Source organism: Neofelis nebulosa, chromosome 10 (assembly GCF_028018385.1).
Source record: "Neofelis nebulosa isolate mNeoNeb1 chromosome 10, mNeoNeb1.pri, whole genome shotgun sequence".
Taxonomy (NCBI): domain Eukaryota; kingdom Metazoa; phylum Chordata; class Mammalia; order Carnivora; family Felidae; genus Neofelis; species Neofelis nebulosa.
This window is the reverse complement of record NC_080791.1, coordinates 20,029,954-20,048,732: the sequence shown is the minus strand read 5'-3', so window position 1 is coordinate 20,048,732 and position 18,779 is coordinate 20,029,954. Positions and strand designations below refer to the sequence as shown.

Below are 18,779 nucleotides of genomic sequence, written 5' to 3'. Positions count from 1 at the left end.
TAGTATGCGGGTAGGGGAGGTGGCCAATAGGAGCTGAGATTGGGAAGGTAAAGCAGAGGTCACTGTGAGGACTCTAGACTGAATCCGGTCATCATTCAGAGGTGGCCGGGAGCCACTGAAGGCTTTTGAGCTGGAAAAGAGCCCCTGTGAGTTTTACATTGGTATTAACTTGGCGTCCAATTTACAATGTTACAGGCTGCAGAGGGCAGAAATACAGACGCAGCCACGCAGCTGGAAATATGAAACGGGGGCCCCAAACTGTGTTGGCACAGAGAGATGAGAATGATCACAACAGTAGTGCTGGTTGAAACGAGTGGGCGGAATTGAATACTAAACATGTCTTAAGTCTATTTATTTTTTATTTTTATTTGAGAGAGAGAGAGAGAGAGAGACAGCGCGTGTGAGTGGGGGGGAGGCATAGAGGAGAGAGAGAGAGAGAGAGAGAGAGAGAGAGAATCCTAAGCACATTCCACGCTCAGCATGGAGCCCAACACAGGGCTCCATCCCATGACCCTGGGATCATGACCTGAGCTGAAATCAAGAGTCGGACGCTCAACCAACCAAACCACCCAGGCACCCCGAAAATGTCTCAAGTTTAGTATCGGTTGCAGGGTCTACCTTTACTTTTCTCTTACTTCCTTCTCCCCAATGTGTCGCCCACAAGAGCGTGAGGTCCCCAGGGTAGGCTCTGGTGTCTTATTCCTGCTTGTTGTCCGGCACCCGGTCCTGTACCCTGCCATGCGAACGCAGTACATGTTTGCTGATGAAAAAGAGTACGCAGAGAAAGGAGAAAACTCGTTTCTCAGAAAGGTGGCGAAGGTAACATGGATGCCACTGAAGGGTTTTGACATAATGGAGAGAGAACGGATGGACGTTTTCTTGGATGGCTTCACATCTTTTCAGGAAAGCATTTGATGCATTGTAGAGCATCCTGTGATGGAGGACGGGGTTCAGGGCGTGAGCGGAGCGAAACAATTTGAACAGCTGCAGCCAGAAATGTGCCTGGGAGACTCCCCTATGCCTGCAAGCCTGTTTTTAGTGCCTTCTGTGTATCTGGAATGCTCCCTGCAGCCCGCTTCGCCCTGCCTCTGTTATCTCTTATTTCATCTACTTATCTTTCAAAGCCTAACTTGAATGCTTCCAACTTTTCTGGGACATTCTCTCTGATACTATTGCAAGTTAATTAATCCTTTTTCTATGTTTATACTTCTCTCCTTGTTAATCCCATTAGATTTTAAATCACTTGAACACAGGAAGAGGGTTTTAGTCATCTGAATAGCCTCCCCCGGACCTGATGGGAAGCAGTCATTCCAAAAAAAATGTTTGCTGGCATTTAAAATCAAATGAATTTAAGAATATGATTGATGAGTGGTAGGAAGGGCAAAGCTGAAGTTATATAGCTTGAAGTCTTGGTGGACTAGATCAGTATGGTTTTTGTGACTAACAGGGGTGAGACAAAGGAGGAACAGAACCCAGGAAGGATTCAAGAACTATGCAGGCAGATGAAACTTCACAAAAACTTTTTTTTTTTTTTTTTTTTTTTTTTGCTAGAGAGATCTAAACTTTGGTTTCCCTGCCTTGAAAAACAAAGGTATGATGGCTGACATGTATTTTATGGAAGGAAGGGATGTCATTTTTTTCCACCCGACTTCCCTTTACTAATTGTCAGTGACACCCCCCACAAAGGAAAGCCAAACAATGAAGTCCTCAGTATTAGACTTGAATTTTAAGCATTGACTCCTACTCTTTAACTCCTCCGAACCCTTTGGCTGGCCTCTAAACTTTTGATTTTTTTTTTTTTAACGTTTATTTACTTTTGAGAGAGAGAGTGACCAGGGGTAGGACAGAGAGAAGCAGGGGGGACAGAGGATCCCAAGCAGGCTCCGTGCTGACAGCAGAGAGCCCAATGTGGGACTCGAACTCCCAAACCGTGAGATCATGACCTGAGCCGAAATCAAGAGTTGTACACTTAACCGACTGAGCCAACCAGGAACCCCTGGACTCTAAACTTTTGTAAGAACAAAACAGATTGATTTGATAGTGTCGCTTTTCCTCCTTCATTTCCAACCTTTCTAGAAAAGCAGTTAATGAGCAGTGAAATGAGTGGAGACGGCCACAGGAAGTGGCTGAGAGATAAGTGGTATACCGGGACAACGAACTGAATGGCCTTAGACGGTGATGTTCAAATCCGAGTTCTGCTACTTGTCTGTGAAATGGAGATCATGAATACACTGTCCCCCTCTTACCCACGCGGGATGTGTTCCAAAACCCCCACTGGATGCCTGAAATCATGAATAATGCCAAATCCTATCTGCACTGTGTTTCTTCCTATACATACATAGCTGTGATAACATTTAATTGATAAGTAAGGCAGAGTAAGAAATTAACAATCATTAATAAAGTAACTAATAATAAAATGACTTAAAAGTTATACGACCATAGTTTTTCTCTCCCCCTCTCAAAATCTTATTGTCCCTTACTCACCCTTCTTCTTGTGATGATGTGAGATGACAGAGTGCCTCTGTGATGAGACGGACAAGGAGAACGACACAGGCGTTGTGATACGGTGTTAGGCTACTATTGACCTTCTGACAATATGTCAGAAGGACAATCATCTGCTTCCAGACCTTGGGTAACTGACACCATGGAAAGTGAAACCACAGATAAGGCAGGAGGAGGACTACTTAACTTGCAAAAATCATGTGAGAAATAAGCTAGATGTAAAAGCACCCAGAACAAGGAGTGTTGTGTATTTTTTTAAAAAAAATGTTTTAATGTTTGTTTATTTTTGAGAGAGAGAGACACAGCACAAGTGAGGGAGGGGCAGACGGAGAGAGAGAGAGAGAGAGAGACAGTGTGTGTGTGTGTGTGTGTGTGTGTGTGTGTGAGTGGGAGAGGAGCAGAGAGAGAGACACACGCAGAATCCGGAGCAGGCTCCAGGCTCTGAGCCGTCAGCACAGAGCCCGACACGGGGCTCAAACCCACGAACCGCGAGATCATGACCTGAGCCGAGGTCAGACCTTAACTGACTGAGCCACCCAGCTGCCCTGAGTGTTGTGTATTTTGAACAGCTCGCATGCAGTTCGTAGGAAATGCAAAAGTTAGAAAGTCTCCTTCCCATGCCATTCTGCCAGTTCTCCTCACAGCCAGCTCTTGATATATTTATTGTGCGTTAACTTCCTTCCTTGCCTTAGCTGTGTGGTCATGATTAAACAAGTAACTCAAGTTTAAAATTCCTTACCTATAAAATGAAATGGTTCTGGGGCACCTGGGTGGCTCAGTCGCTTGAGTCGCCAGCTTCGGCTCAGGTCCTATCTCACAGTTCGTGAGTTTGAGCCCCGCGTCAGCCTCCGTGCTGACGGCTCAGAGCCTAGAGCCTGCTTCTGATTCTGTGTCTCCCTCTCTCGCTGCCCCTCCCCCACTCCTGCTCTGTCTCCCTCCCTCTGTCTCAGAAAGAAAGAAACCTTAAAAAAATTTTTAAATGAAATGGTTCTGAGAATTTAGTAAAACAGTTGCTACTCTGTAATTAAAACGTGCACAAATATGAAGTGTTGCTATTTTGGGAAGGAGAAGAAAGGCCTAGAGAAACATATTGTGCTTTTAACTTCATTCAGAACAGAGGTCTTTTGGATCCTTAGAATCGGCCCCAGTCTTGGCTGCATTGTTCCGTTAGGAGTGTCCTCATCCCTCATCTTGACATCAGCAAGAGAGGAAGGCTGAGGGCCACATTGCTTGACCCTGCCTTGGTCTGTCCCACAGGTGATCACTTACTCCAGTCATCATGTCTACAGTAACTTGACTGAGGAACAGAAGGGCCGAGTGGCCTTTGCTTCCAATTTCCTGGCAGGAGATGCTTCCCTGCAGATTGAGCCCCTGAAGCCCAGTGATGAGGGCCGGTACACCTGCAAGGTGAAGAATTCAGGGCGCTATGTGTGGAGCCACGTCACCTTAAAAGTCTTAGGTAAGACAGCACCAAGGTAAACGCCTGTATCTTAGTAATAAGGTCTCTGTGAGGAATAGCCAAATGCATCATGGGGGTATGAAACTTTTCAATACCCTGCATCATGCATGCAGAGATCAGCTAGTCCAGTTTCCGGAAAGAAGTGTGCATGTTCTACAGTTTATGTTCTATATTTCAGACGTAATAAAAGGAGAAAGAAGAATCACAATTTTCCATGGTAGTGCATTACAATGCACTTTGTACGTTGAAGTGGTGTTCTTGTATTTAACTTAAATCTTGCAGGTACGATTCAACTCCCTTTCTGGTTTCTGACAGCGAGAGCTGCCGAGTTCCATTTAATTGCTTCCGAGTTAACAGACTTCTGTCCCTGTTTCAGTATTAGTAAAATCACACTCAACTTTCCTAAAATTTCTTATTTTTTTTATTAAAAAAATTTTTTTAATGTTTATTTGAGAGAGAGGCAGACAGACAGACCACGAGCAGGGTAGGAGCAGAGAGAGAGGGAGACACAGAATCCAAAACAGGCTCCAGGCTCTGAGGTGTCAGCACAGAGCCCGACGCGGAGCTCGAAGTCAAAAACCGTGAGATCATGACCTGAGCTGAAGCCAGACGCTCAACCGACTGAGCCACCCAGACACCCCTAAAATTTCTAATTAAAGAACAGTGTCCTCTTTGAGAAGTGATGAGGAGGTTTCTGAGGGAGCCTCTGGAAATTACAACAGCACCACTGGAAGCAGCCAGAATTGTGTGTGTGTGTGTGTGTGTGCGCGCATGCACACACGCGCACACACAGGGAATGGAGGGGGCGTGTATTTCTGGGGGTGGTGTAAAGCATAGTTAGGTAGCAAAAGGCTACTGAATCCCCACGCAAAAGTTGGCCAGATGATGGCCAGCTAGAGAAACAACTCAACAGGACATAGTTCTTCCACAGAGTCTGGCGTGTGGCCATCTTTGAAGCTTCTTTCTTTTTGCCAGTGAGACCATCAAAGCCCAAGTGTGAGTTGGAAGGAGAGCTGACGGAAGGAAGTGACCTGACTCTGCAGTGTGAGTCAGCCTCTGGCACAAAGCCCATCGTGTATGACTGGCAGCGAGTTCGGGAGAAGGAGGGAGAGGATGAGCATCTCCCTCCCAGGTCCAGGATTGGTAAGTCACCTTCCCATCGGTCTGCTGAGACCACAGAATGGTGCTCTAGCCATGAATCCTAAATCCGGTTTGTCAGCAACTCACCACGTGACCTTGAATGCACGGCCAAATCTCCCTGAGCTCCTACTTTTCATCCGTCAACCGGGACAGGAAAATGAGGAAGAAATATACTGCGTAGCCATTGTATCTAAATGATCGTGTTTGGTGTCCCTTACACGTTCACAGTCCTTTGCAACTCTTGGCGGACGCACACGTTAAAAGAACGTTTGCCTTTTCCGTCTTCCAAGAAATCTACCACCTCCTCCTCACCAAATTGTGTTAGAGAATCTTAGGTCAATGATGCACTGAAGCAAACAATACAGAGACCCTGTCCCTCAGGGGATTACAGTCGTTCCTTCTGCTTGTGTAGACTACGATAACCCTGGACGCGTTCTGCTGCAGAATCTCACCATGTCCTCCTCTGGGCTCTACCAGTGCACAGCAGGCAACGAGGCGGGGAAGGAAAGCTGTGTGGTGCGAGTGACGGTACAGCGTAAGTATCCAAACGGTTTATTCCTGTGGTCGCGTCGTGGTTTGGCATACAGCACCTTTCATCGCAAGTAAGAGTAAGGTCAAGGCCAAAATCTTTATTTCCGGGAGGACGTGGTGACCGCGAAAATAAATTCGGTAGTTGCAGTGACCATTCGACTGGTGTAGCTAACTGTATTTACAAGCGCGTGAATCTGTCAGCTCCCTAAAGAAATGTGTTATGTCCAGGAGGGGACCGGAGGGAGATTTCCTTTATAAATGTAAATTTCCCTTATAAAAGGGGAACTTGTACTTTGTTTTTAGAACTTCTCCTGTGTCTGCTGTTTCTCAAAAATAATCAGATTAAGGGGGCATCTGGCTGGCTCAGTTAGTAGAGCATAGGACTTGACTCTTGATCTCACGGTTGTGAGTTCAAGCACCACGCTGGGTGTGGAGCCTGCTTTAAAAAAATCAGCTTAGGGGCACCTGGGTGGCTCAGTCGGTTAAGTGTCCACCTTTGGCTCAGGTCATGGTCTTGTGGTTGGTGAGTTTGAGCCCCGCGACAGGCTCTGTGCTGAGCCTGAAGCCTGCTTCGGATTCTGTGTCTCCCTCTGCCTCTGCCCCTCCCCCACTCGTACTCTCTCTCTCAAAAATAAACATTAAGAAAAAAAATTAGGTTAAAACAGTCCTAATGGCAAAGAGGCATATTTTGGGGTGGCATATTCTGCCACCTTTCAATACCAAGAAGGACAGTCATACATCAAGGGTAAATGGGAAACTCCGAAAGATAGAAAGATCTGGAAATACCCATCCTGCCCAGGACTTACGGGTTTTGTTTGTTTGTTTGTTTGTTTAAGTAAACTCTACCCCCTATATGGGGCTCAAACTCACGACCCCAAGATCAAGAGTCCTCAAATCAAGAGTAAGCCAGCTAGGCACCCCCGGGGCTTATGTTTTTCAGTTCATGCGTTCCCTAGCTTATGTTTGGTTTTACTTCTGCTTTTGTTTCTGAGAAAACAGATGTACAAAGCATCGGCATGATTGCAGGAGCAGTGACAGGCATGGTGGCTGGAGCCCTGCTGACATTCCTCCTGGTATGGCTGCTAATCCGAAGGAAAGACAAAGAGAGATATGAGGAAGAAGAGAGACCTAATGAAATTCGGTAAACCTCCCTCCAAAATCCCTTGTCCTAGGCTTCCTTTCCAGCTCTGTAGTGACCAGCGAACATAAATGTCCCATTTGCTCTTAACTGTGAATCTGTTAAAAGGATTATTCTGGTAGGCAAGGAGTTCCAGCCTAGGGACAGAAAGTCTGGTTTCCCTTGCCTTTATTGTGAAACTGTCTATCCTCAACTGGTAATTAAAAGATCAACTTTACATTACTTCTGATTCGTGTCCACTTATGAAGGGCCTACAATAAGGAATGGGCTTAACCGATGGGCTGTGAAAGGGTTTGCGTAGACAAACCCCAGATCAATCTCAATGGTAAGTGTGTACTCTCCCAGAGTAATAGAGTTGACTTCAGGGCTAACAAAACATCCATTTGCCTAAGTCAACCGCTAAGTCTCAGCGACTGGGGAAGTCCCTCTTCCCCTAAATGGCTGCCTTCCAGTGGTATAATGTGAAGTTTACGGCTTGAGGAATTTATTGGGAAGCCTCAGAAGGAAGCAACCGTAGTGGAAGGTGTATCATAGTCTTGCCGGTGTTAAAGTTTACCTTTGCTGGTTTTTTTCCTCTTCAGAGAAGATGCGGAAGCCCCGAAAGCCCGCCTGGTGAAACCTAGCTCCTCTTCCTCAGGCTCTCGCAGCTCACGCTCTGGTTCTTCCTCCACTCGCTCCACAGCAAATAGTGCCTCACGCAGCCAGCGGACACTGTCGACGGAAGCAGCACCCCAGCCGGGGCTGGCCACCCATGCATACAGCCTGGTGGGGCCAGCGGGGAGAGGTTCTGAACCAAAGAAAGTCCACCATGCTACCCTGACCAAAGCAGAACCACACCTGGCATGATCCCCAGCCAGAGCAGAGCCTTGCAAACCGTCTGAATTAGAGTGGACTTGACTCCCATGCTTTCCTAGGAGTCAGGATCTTAGGACTCTTCTAGTCATTGAAGCTCAGTCACCAGCCACACAACCCCCTGGAACCAGATGACCGGTCATTTAAGTAGCGGTGAGCATTGCGTGGAATGGATTGAAATGAGCACTTTCTTTCTAGGACACTGAACAAGAAAAAGGATGTAAACTGCTCATCTCCAAAAAGGCATCTCGTGGTGCCTTGAGACCAGAGTGGGGAAAAGCGGGGGTCCAACTCTGTGTGTTTGTTGGCCAGGACCTGTGGTGGAAAAAGTTGGGGAAAGGGGAACTGAACACTTAAAACTTCTCACCGGAAATGTTTTGTATCAATACTTTGATTCACCATAGTCAAGGGGAAATGAGGTGGTGTTCATAAATTTTCTATGCATTTCTGCAAATCTACTGGATTATTGTGATTATTCAGAGTCAAGGGGAAACCACAGCCTTATATTACACCTAGCTGCACCAGGTACTGGGCATATCACTTCTGAGAAATTTCAAAGAAGGAAGTAACGTTTCTTCTGACCTGACTTCATTTACCGTAAGGTTTGGATGTTAATTTCACAAGGCGCCGAACTAGCGGGCGGTGCCAGTTTTCCCACTCTATCCACTACTAATCTCCCTATTTCTAGTGAACAGTAAGAGAACTAAGAGAGGAAAACAAAACGTGTGACCAGGGACTGCAAAAAACTTTCCACCTTAATCATGTTCAGAGGGTCACTGACAGATATCAGAAATCTATACTGGAACAGTTGTGGACTTTCCCTCAAATCTGATGTCTCTAAGGACTTTCCTGCTGGATATCTCTGGCGCAAGAAAACATTCACTATGTGTCATTTGACAATGTTCTCAGAAGTCTTCTAGAGAAAAAGAGCTCGTTCAGAGATGCTGAAATATCATCTGACATATCCTTGCATTCTCTTCTGAGAACATATGAAATCAGAATTTCAAGACTGACTATGACTAGAAAGGGAGTTTAGATCGGTTTTCTCTTCATATTCCGTAACATGTCAAGGAGCGGTATAAAGAAGTTTACTATTATACCAAACTTGGAGCTTCCTCCATTTCTTTTCATTTTAGGACAAGGACGTGAACCTGGGACTTTTGATAATTCTAAGCCTTAAATTATCAAAAAGATCAAGGATTACCATTTCCTAATGGCATTGCAAGTACATCATTACCATTCCCTCCTGAGAGGGTGACACAGAATTTCGGTAATTTCCCAGCCTAGCCTCTGAGGAAGTCCAGGTGTGGGCTGGAAGGAAAGGGAATTATATTTAAGGAAGAGCCGGTGAGGATAACTAGTGGGTGGCAGGACAGGGCTGGATTAGTGACTGCTAACATTTGAACTGTTACCATCCTGGAAACAACAGAAATGATTCACCAGGATAACCATCAGAAGAGTTGATTCATGGGGGAAAAAACAAGATGTGTGAAAAATAAAAAGGAAGCGGCAGCCTCCAATCCTTTTGACTGTTCTGTTAATCAAAACGGACCAACTATTCTGTTAGTCTGATCATGTGGTAAGAATGTAGGCCTGAAACCGCCCTGCAAGGACCCCAGTGCAGATGTCACCAGATCACCGTTGGTATTGTAAAATATTTATTATTAAAAGGGCAGCAGGTTGCAGGGAAGAAAAAAATCGTGCGGAATTTGGAGATGACAGCATGGTTTCTAAAATGGGAATCAGATGCTTAAAGAGAAATGGTGGATCTGAGATTTTGCCCCATTTCTCTGTTTTTTCACGTCTGTGTTTCTCACAATAGAGCCCTCAGATACTGCAAATGCATTTCCTTCTAAGGTTCTTTAAGAAACAGGGGTTGATCCCTGGGTGAAAATTGTAATCTGAGTTTTATCTTCCTCTTAAAAAAAAGGTGGGAAATAGGAGACATTGAGGAAGTAATGTAAAGAATGTCTATTAATTTAAGAAGGCTGGCATATTTGGAATGCTTCTTATACTAACACTGCCTCATTGTAAGATATTAACTCCCTTCCTTCCTCTACTTTTTTATTCTTCTGGTAGTGTGATATCACTTCTGCTATGTGATTCTGAGAATTCTTATTCCTACAGTACCTGAGCCAAACAAGTACACTACGGAGGCTGTGGCTGTACCATCACAAGCAATTTGTTCTTATCATTATTTCTACCTTTGAACCTAAGGTTTCCTGCCTATGCCTTTGAAAGCAGGAATCGGTCCCCTTTGCATGATATGGAGATTTAGATTATTTAAACCTGTTAGTTATTAAAAGACAAATACCAGTTGGATATCCAGATTATTTTGGAAATCTATTCATAGTGGAAATCTACAAAAAAAAAATCACAGATAACTACCTAATATCTGAGAAATTCTAAGGAATTGAAAATTCCTAGATAAGATGTTCAAGTCTTAGCAATGATAGTGCACTTCTCTTGGAGTCTGGCTTTTGGGTTCAGACATGGCAAATTCTGGGCTTAAGATACAGTTTTGAGACACTACAGGTTTCAAGCCATATTCCATTAACACTGCAAGTCAAATACATTTGATCCTTTAATGGGAAACCAACAAAATGGTAAAATAACTAAAAGGTAGAAGGAAAAAATGTTTGTGGAAGAAGATAACGATGGAATGGTGTGAATGTTTAGAGAATAACCATTTCAATAAAACATATAAACCAAACTGAAATTTGGAAAATAATGAAGTTGATGCCCTTGCTGTTACACTGTGTAAAAATATTTTCCGAATGGCTCATGCAAAAAGATAGAGAATTTTGCTTCATTTCTGGTGTTAAACTGTTCATATTTTAACTTCTAAGTTGCCTTGTAATTGAGACTGTATTTGATCACAAAAACCAAATATTTATTACAGATGCATCTGTATCAGCAATTAAAAAATAAATAAGTAAAGGTGATACTGTAGAAGGTGAAGCTCGTATAACCTGCACTGGAAATCTGTTCATTAGCTTGCTGACAAAAGAAGGATGGAAGAACTCAGCCTACATAGGATTTATTATTTATTGATTTCAGTCCCAAATATACCAAGTACTATTTTCTCACAAGGCAAGATGCTAAGCAGTACTGCAGATACCAAGTTATGGCAGAGTTCCTGCTCTAAAAGACTTTACCAAAAATAAATAGTATTTCTTAAGCAAATATTTTATGCCAAGGTCAAGTGCCAACAGAACTCCACACTTGGGGGTTCAAATCTCAAAAGAAGTAAATACAAGAGATTCAAATGAATCTGAAACAAAGTTCACAGAATTAGAGGAGGTGATATACACAGAGCACTTAGTACATGTGACAGGCTCACGTATGTTAAGGACTCCATTCCCCAGTCAAAAACCCAAGCCCTCAGACTTCTTCACTGCAGTTCCTATGCCCCCAAACTTTAATTTTCCATCCTGAATGTGTTTGAAACCTTGTGCATTTAAAGAGGTGGAGACAGGACAGTCATCTTATTGACCTTTAAATCCACAAACTCTGAATCATTCTATGTAATAAGAGCATAGTTCAAGTCCTACAATGTACTTTTGAATGACTGGAAACTGGTTATCTACTCTACTTTAATCACTGCTGTTAGGTGGTTTGGCCCTTGTTCCATTTTCCAATGGTTCAGTAGTTAAAATGTGGGTAGTTCAGAGGTTAGTTAAAAACTGTGATATGTAGGGTATAGTTCAGACACTGTCCTTGATAGGTTGAGTGGGAGAAGACTGTAGATACCAAAGAAAATTGAAAGGAGCCTCCCACAGCACACATCTTCCACTTTCTGGAGTTGAAGTTATAGGTGTTTCTAGAAAGAAAATTACACTGTAGTGTAACTAAAAAACAGACCAGGGGCACATGGGTGGCTCAGTCCATTAAGCCTCCGACTTCGGCTCAGCTCACCATCTTGCGGTTTGTGAGTTCGAGCCCCTCATCAGGCTCTGTGCTGACAGCTCAGAGCCTAGAGCCTGGAGCCTGTTTCAGATTCTGTGTCTCCCTCTCTCTCTCTCTGCCCCTCCCCACTCACGCTCCGTCTCTGAATAATAAATAAACATTAAAAAAATAAAAAAACAAAACAAACACAGACCAAAGATTCTGGAATCAAAAGAGCTAAGTTCCATTTGAGCTCAGCTAGCTGTTAATCCTTCCACAAGTAACATCACTGAACCTCATTTTTCTCCTCATACCGGATGTATATCTCAGAAAACTGTTTTGATGATTGAATGATATAACCAATGAAAGCACTTTATATGCTGCGAAAACACCATATAAAATTAATATTTTGGGAGGTGGGAAGAAATTAAGTATATACCTCCACGTACTCAAGCCAACATTGCCCCGGAAAAAGCAAATGTGAAAAGAACATGTCTCCTTCGTATGTTTGAATCCGTCTGTAGGCTTTACTGGCTTTGACAAGGACAAGGTGTCCTCACTCTTGTGACACCCTTTCTGGAGCCACTGTCTGGAAGGTCTTTCTAATTCCGGCCACACCACTGTGTCAGATAGTGTTAAAAAAATCTTTTCATCTATCTGCCCCTTTATCTATCAAATAAGAGTATCAGCTGCCCTGCCTGTTTGAAAGAACACACTGGAAAACATTTCCAGGTACTGAGAAAGGCTCTTAGAATGACAAGGCCTAAATACCTGCCACCATGCACCACAATTTAATTCTAAGTAGTACTGTTTCGTGGACTCGATTAGTAATGTTTTCAAGATGCCTCTGAACGATCTGTCGCTTAGTTTTTTATAAGTCAAGGCAGGAAAGACATTACATCATGTTACTGAAAATAAAAGCAGCTCCGAGAGTCTAAATCAAGGACACGGGGCTACCGGAACCCAGGTTCCTAATGCCTGATTCTCCTCCACGGAAAAACCTGGCTAAGTTTTTCTTTTTCACAAATAACTGCGAGGTGCGGGACTTGGGCAAATGCAGAGGCAGAGCCGAGACGCCAAACCTGTTCTTGGCGGGAGGTGGGGAGTGGCGGAGTTGTCTGGGGTCAGGGAAGCGGCTTTGGCCACCTATTTTGTCGAGGGTCCAGGCACAGCATCCGGCCTTAAAGGTTCTGAAAAGCCGGAGCCCCTCCAACCTCGGCCTCGAGGGCTGCCGGCCTCCAGGTGCCACGGTGACTGAGGGTTCTGGAGGCTTGGCCTGGCTAACCTGTCTCTTCCTACACCCAAGTGGGGCCAGGCGGCTCCCTCCAGCCACAGATCTGTGCGTCCCTGGGCAAGACACCCTAGTAGCGCTCAGGGGTGGGTACATTCCTCCCGGTTCCTAGAAGGCCGACTTAGCCCAAAGGCACCCTAGATACGAAACATAGGAACGTGGAATCCGGGAGGGCCTAAACGAGCCTCTACAACGCCGAAGTGGGGGGTAGGGAAGACAGAACGAGGACGGAGGGGGGGAGGGGCGCAACAACCTTCGCGGCCATTTTGTCCTCGCTCCACTTCCGTCTTCGCTCCCGGGCTGCCGGGTCCGGACCCCTCCCTTCAGGCCCTGCGCCCGTCCTCCCCCGGTTGCGCGTCGATCCAGATTGCGGCTAGTGCTGCTGTCATTGGCTGGTTCCAAAATTGCCCGCCCCTCTTCCTCCACCTCCTTCCGTCCGCTCCCGCCCGCGCTGACGGGGAGCGCATGCGCAGAAGCGGATGCACCCCCCCCCCACCCCACCCCGACCGGCCCGGCCCCCCGCGCCTGGGGTGACTGAGGACTCCCGCGCGCGGGCTCTCACGGCTCCACCCTCCCTTTCCCCGGGGCCGTTCGGAGAGCGGGGGCGAGAATGAAAGTTCCAGAACGCTGCGGTGAGTGCGTCATCGCGAGGTGGGGTGGGATGGGGGCGGGAGTGGGCGAGGCCCGAGGGTAGAGCCGGCTTAGTCATTGGGGCTCACAGAGATGGCCGCGTGCCCATTGGTCGAGGAAGTCATGATGGGCAGCCGGCAGGGGTGGGCCCCTTCTGGAAGGTTCTGAGGCAGGGTATAAGAGACAGGGTGGCGGGCGGAAACCGGCCTCATTCAACGCGGCGTTAGCTGTTCAGGTAGCTGTTTCTTTGGCAAGCGGGGCCGGGCCCATCCTGAAGGTAAGGCCTGTCTTCTGAGCTTTTGGGAGTTTCTAAGAAACGTGCAACCTACCACCGGGCTGGTCGGGATTGCAGAGGCCCAGAGGCTTCTGATCATTTTCTTGTAGGTGGGGGGGCCCCCCAGGCCCCTGCCCGCCTGGGGCGCGCTCCTTACGGGGAGGCGGTGGACCCGGCCTTGCGGGCAAGCGGGACGTGGGCTGCAGGCCGTGATGGTCGCCGCGGGGTCAGGGCGGTGCCCGCGGGGAGGGCTGGGCGTGGGCCGCATCCGTTTGCGGGGCACGGGAAGTCCAGCCGGCCCCCTGGAGCGGACCCTTCCCTAGGCTCTCAAAAAGAGGAAGCCGCTTTGGGCACGAGCCCAACGTGGGGGGAGGGGGCTTCTGAGCACGCCACGCAGGCCGTATTGTGTTGGCTCCGGAGCACGGGGTGGGGGGTGGGGTTGGAGAAGGTTGCGCTGTGAGTGGAGGCCACGTGCTCCTGTCGCAGACCCTCCGGGCAGGTGCTTGATTCAGGGCCGGACTCGCCCGCGGTTGGCACGGTAACACCCCGTTTGCAGCATTTTTCGCTCTGGCCCTCCCGCGTGGTTTCCTCCGACAAGGGCAGTGTTTCTCGGGGGGAGGTGCTGAGTGTAATCTTCTTACCAAAGTGTCCATACCTGATAGTTTGAGGAGCAGGAAGCGTTTCCAAGTGTTGTTGTTTCTTAGCAAACCCTGGGTTTGTTTTTTTTTTTCTTCTTCCAGCAACTATGTCTAAGGGACCTGCAGTTGGCATTGATCTTGGCACCACCTACTCCTGTGTGGGTGTTTTCCAGCACGGGAAAGTGGAAATAATTGCCAACGATCAGGGAAACCGAACCACCCCAAGTTATGTCGCCTTTACTGACACCGAACGATTGATCGGTGATGCTGCAAAGAATCAAGTTGCAATGAACCCCACCAACACAGTTTTTGGTAAGCTGTTAATTTTGAGCAACATGCCTTGAGTTTTAAGTGGTGTAGACTGAATGAGAAAGTTCAAAGTTTATCAATGTAAGGTAGCCATGAAAGTTTTGAGAATAGGAAAAGCCTTTTTAAGAATTTACCTGGTAATTTTGTACTCTTAAATGCTAAAAATAGGGTATCAGATTAGGAAATCTGAGCAATTCTGCCAGAGAGAACTTGAGTCCATTTGACTAATCTGGCGTTTGGTTGCTAGGTCTCTGATCTTCACATTTCAGTGATGGTGTACTAGGGTTCTTACTTGGTAGATGCAATGTAACACTTGACCTGATAAACTTCTTTAGATGCCAAACGCCTAATTGGACGTAGATTCGACGACGCTGTTGTCCAATCTGATATGAAGCATTGGCCCTTCATGGTGGTGAATGATGCCGGCAGGCCCAAGGTCCAAGTAGAATACAAGGGAGAGACCAAAAGTTTCTATCCAGAGGAAGTATCTTCTATGGTTTTGACAAAGATGAAGGAAATCGCAGAGGCTTACCTTGGGAAGGTGAGTAGCCTGCTAATCCTAGAGACCACGTGGCTGGAAGTTGCAGCATTATGCACTAGATTCCCTGATGAATTCATGCATGGGGTTTTGCTTGAAGGATACACATTAGTAATCTGACTGCCTTATCTTTAGAAAGCATGTGATTGCTATCTTGAGTACACGCACAAGTAGACGGAGATGGGAGTATTGCCAGATTTATGAACTGATCTCTAACATGGTTTTGTTTTTTCTATATTTCTAGACTGTTACTAATGCTGTAGTCACAGTACCTGCCTATTTTAACGATTCTCAGCGTCAGGCTACCAAAGATGCTGGAACTATTGCCGGTCTTAATGTACTTCGAATCATCAATGAGCCAACAGCTGCTGCTATCGCTTATGGCTTAGACAAAAAGGTATGTCTCCTTTGTGGAGCTGGGATTCGTTTAACGACTGACTTGAGCCATTGGAGATTTGGATGAGTAATCACCTTGTATTCTAATTGCAGGTTGGAGCCGAGAGGAATGTGCTGATCTTTGATTTGGGAGGTGGCACTTTTGATGTGTCAATCCTCACTATCGAAGACGGGATCTTTGAGGTCAAATCTACTGCTGGAGACACCCACTTAGGTGGAGAAGACTTTGACAACCGAATGGTAAACCATTTTATTGCGGAGTTCAAGCGCAAACACAAGAAGGACATCAGTGAGAACAAGAGGGCGGTCCGTCGCCTCCGTACCGCTTGCGAGCGCGCCAAGCGTACGCTTTCTTCCAGCACCCAGGCCAGTATTGAGATTGATTCTCTATATGAAGGAATCGACTTCTATACCTCTATTACCCGTGCCCGGTTTGAAGAATTAAACGCTGACCTGTTCCGTGGCACGCTGGACCCTGTAGAGAAAGCCCTTCGGGATGCCAAGCTAGACAAGTCTCAGATCCACGATATTGTCTTGGTGGGCGGCTCTACGCGTATCCCCAAGATTCAGAAACTTCTCCAAGACTTTTTCAATGGGAAGGAACTGAATAAGAGTATCAACCCTGATGAGGCTGTCGCTTACGGTGCAGGTAATAATCCCACTATTCGAATTAAATGGTTCTAACAGGTGGTCTTGAAAGCCCCACGCTGACTTCGCTATGATGAGTGATTCTTAAACATTCGTAGTTTCCACCAAAAGCTTAAGCTGATGATGGTCTAACTTCCTTGGATGTCTGAGCGATAGACGTTTGTTAGGTGACGAGGTTGGTTTTATTTTATTTTTTTTTTTAACTAAACGTTTTTGTTTTAGCTGTGCAGGCAGCCATCCTTTCTGGAGACAAATCTGAAAATGTTCAAGATTTGCTGCTGTTGGATGTCACTCCCCTTTCTCTCGGCATTGAAACCGCTGGCGGAGTCATGACTGTTCTCATCAAGCGCAATACTACCATTCCTACCAAACAGACCCAAACCTTCACTACCTACTCTGACAACCAGCCTGGTGTGCTCATTCAGGTATGTTTTACTGTATTGGTACCGATTCAGTTATGCTTCAGGTCCTATTAGATTTTGGGAAGACTTGTCCTGCGATGATGATCGATTCCAAAACCATTCGTAGTTTCCACCAGAAGTCTTGTGTTGGCCAATTCCTTCCTTGGATGTCTGAGCGAGGTCTTTCCTGGTTGACCTGAACGTCTGTAAACTGGTACGCTGTGATGCTTGCAACTCCTTAGTAATTCTCATTTCCTACCAAGGTTTATGAAGGTGAGCGTGCCATGACCAAGGATAACAACCTACTGGGCAAGTTTGAACTCACAGGCATACCTCCTGCCCCCCGTGGCGTTCCTCAGATCGAGGTCACCTTTGATATTGATGCTAATGGCATTCTCAATGTCTCTGCTGTGGATAAGAGCACAGGAAAAGAGAATAAGATCACCATCACAAACGACAAAGGTAGGCACAACTTTGGCACTTTTTCCTTTGTCTTAAAAGATCTGGTCTGGGGTCATAGGGACCATAGATCTTATAAAATCTGTCCAAGGGCATTGAACCCAAGGGCTTGCTTCTAATGGATTTGGAGCATTAACGGTTAAGGTTGGCAGGATAACTGAAGGTTCAATGTCAAAAGTTCTGTCTAAAAGACCAGTTAACTTCCACAGGTCGCTTGAGCAAGGAAGACATTGAGCGCATGGTCCAGGAAGCTGAGAAGTACAAAGCTGAAGATGAGAAGCAGCGAGACAAGGTGTCCTCCAAGAATTCCCTTGAATCTTACGCATTCAACATGAAAGCAACTGTCGAAGATGAAAAGCTTCAGGGTAAAATCAACGATGAGGACAAACAGAAGATTCTGGACAAGTGTAATGAGATCATCAACTGGCTGGATAAGAACCAGGTTTGTTATTTCTAATAAACTGGGAGTGGAGAGGGTATGGGGTTGCAGCAAGATTAGATGGGATTTTACGATACAAATCGGTCACAGTGATGAATGGTCCATACATTCGCGGTTTCCACCAGAACCTCAGATGTTGGCAACTTAGATTCCTTCCTTGGATGTCTGAGTGACCCAAGAGTTCATTGGTAATTAAGACTCCTATGTGATGGTAGGTCTTTGCATTTTAGGAACATCAGGTTGACTTGGTAGGAAGTTTCCTCCTTTGAGGAACCTATAGTAAAGAATTTGTTTTTTCTTCTTCAGACTGCAGAAAAAGAAGAATTCGAACATCAGCAGAAAGAGCTGGAGAAGGTCTGCAATCCCATCATTACGAAGCTGTACCAGAGTGCAGGAGGCATGCCTGGAGGAATGCCTGGAGGCTTCCCTGGTGGTGGAGCTCCCCCCTCTGGTGGTGCCTCCTCTGGGCCCACCATTGAAGAGGTTGATTAAGCCAACCTGAGCATAGGTCTAGCATTGTTCCACACAAAACATTTGAAGGACCCAAATTTGTAGCAAATTCCATGGCAGTGAAGTTGAGCTGCTATAGTTAATAAAACTGGGCATTCTTGATACTTGAATATGGAATACGTGCACAAGGAAAGGAAATACAACATTGCACTTTATAAGCACTGTATTGTTAAGTGGAAAATGCAATGTCTTAAATAAAACTGTATTTAAAATTGGCACCATATGATTGTCTTGAGTCTATACAAGGGCAGCAGGCGTTTTTGGTTTGGGGCTGGATGGATATTTGGCTAACTGCAAATCACACAAAATAGTATTGGGGCAGCTCTATCTTTCAAAAGAGGCCTCGGGTTAATGAATTCATGTTAATGTTGTATTTGGGGTTTGAGATTAATAGTAAAGTGAACTTTGAATTTGCAGATTTTTCAGTGTTGACAGAACTGTTGATGGGAAGGAAGTATTAAAAATACCAGAAGGGGTTTTTGTGCTTGGATGGTCCGTTTGGATAGTGAAATAGTCCGCGGAAGTAGCATTAAGCATGTGAAACTGACCCACGTGTGGAACTGTAAAGCCCTGCGCCAGCACGTTTGATAACCGTTCTGTTCCTTTTTCTCAACTTGGCTGGGTGGGAACTTGAAGGGGGGGTGGCGGTGGAGTTTGAGGAGGGTAGGGTTTATTTACCCATAGAATCAAACCATGAGCATCTAATTCTGACTTTAATATCTAAACACCGATTAAC

The 18,779-nt window shown here is 45.9% G+C and overlaps 2 protein-coding genes and 1 non-coding gene across 4 annotated transcripts in view; all 3 read left to right on the top strand.

Annotated features, from left to right (window-relative positions):
- Positions 1 to 8,076, top strand: part of CLMP (CXADR like membrane protein) — a 97,334-nt gene extending 89,258 nt beyond the window's left edge. The window contains 6 exon segments of the mRNA XM_058687098.1: positions 3,760 to 3,961; positions 4,937 to 5,104; positions 5,514 to 5,636; positions 6,632 to 6,773; positions 7,352 to 7,596; positions 7,599 to 8,076. Of these exon segments, the coding sequence (XP_058543081.1) occupies positions 3,760 to 3,961; positions 4,937 to 5,104; positions 5,514 to 5,636; positions 6,632 to 6,773; positions 7,352 to 7,596; positions 7,599 to 7,651 (933 nt within the window). The 3' untranslated portion in view covers positions 7,652 to 8,076.
- A 5,332-nt stretch (positions 8,077 to 13,408) lies between these two features.
- On the top strand, positions 13,409 to 18,261 carry HSPA8 (heat shock protein family A (Hsp70) member 8). Of its 2 annotated transcripts, none has more exons than XM_058687096.1 (9): positions 13,409 to 13,433; positions 14,446 to 14,655; positions 14,988 to 15,193; positions 15,435 to 15,587; positions 15,680 to 16,235; positions 16,457 to 16,659; positions 16,899 to 17,097; positions 17,304 to 17,536; positions 17,840 to 18,261. In XM_058687096.1, exons 1-9 carry the CDS (start codon positions 13,412 to 13,414, stop codon positions 18,023 to 18,025), a joined length of 1,968 nt encoding a protein of 655 aa, XP_058543079.1. In that variant the 5' UTR covers positions 13,409 to 13,411; the 3' UTR covers positions 18,026 to 18,261. The 2 variants fall into 2 exon arrangements, with proteins under 2 accessions (XP_058543079.1, XP_058543080.1); XM_058687097.1 differs by lacking the exon at positions 13,409 to 13,433 and adding an exon at positions 13,581 to 13,708.
- Positions 16,300 to 16,387, top strand: LOC131489011 (small nucleolar RNA SNORD14). The gene has a single exon (XR_009250373.1). It is a non-coding gene; the product is annotated as a small nucleolar RNA SNORD14 (small nucleolar RNA).
- Positions 18,262 to 18,779: the final 518 nt, after the last annotated feature.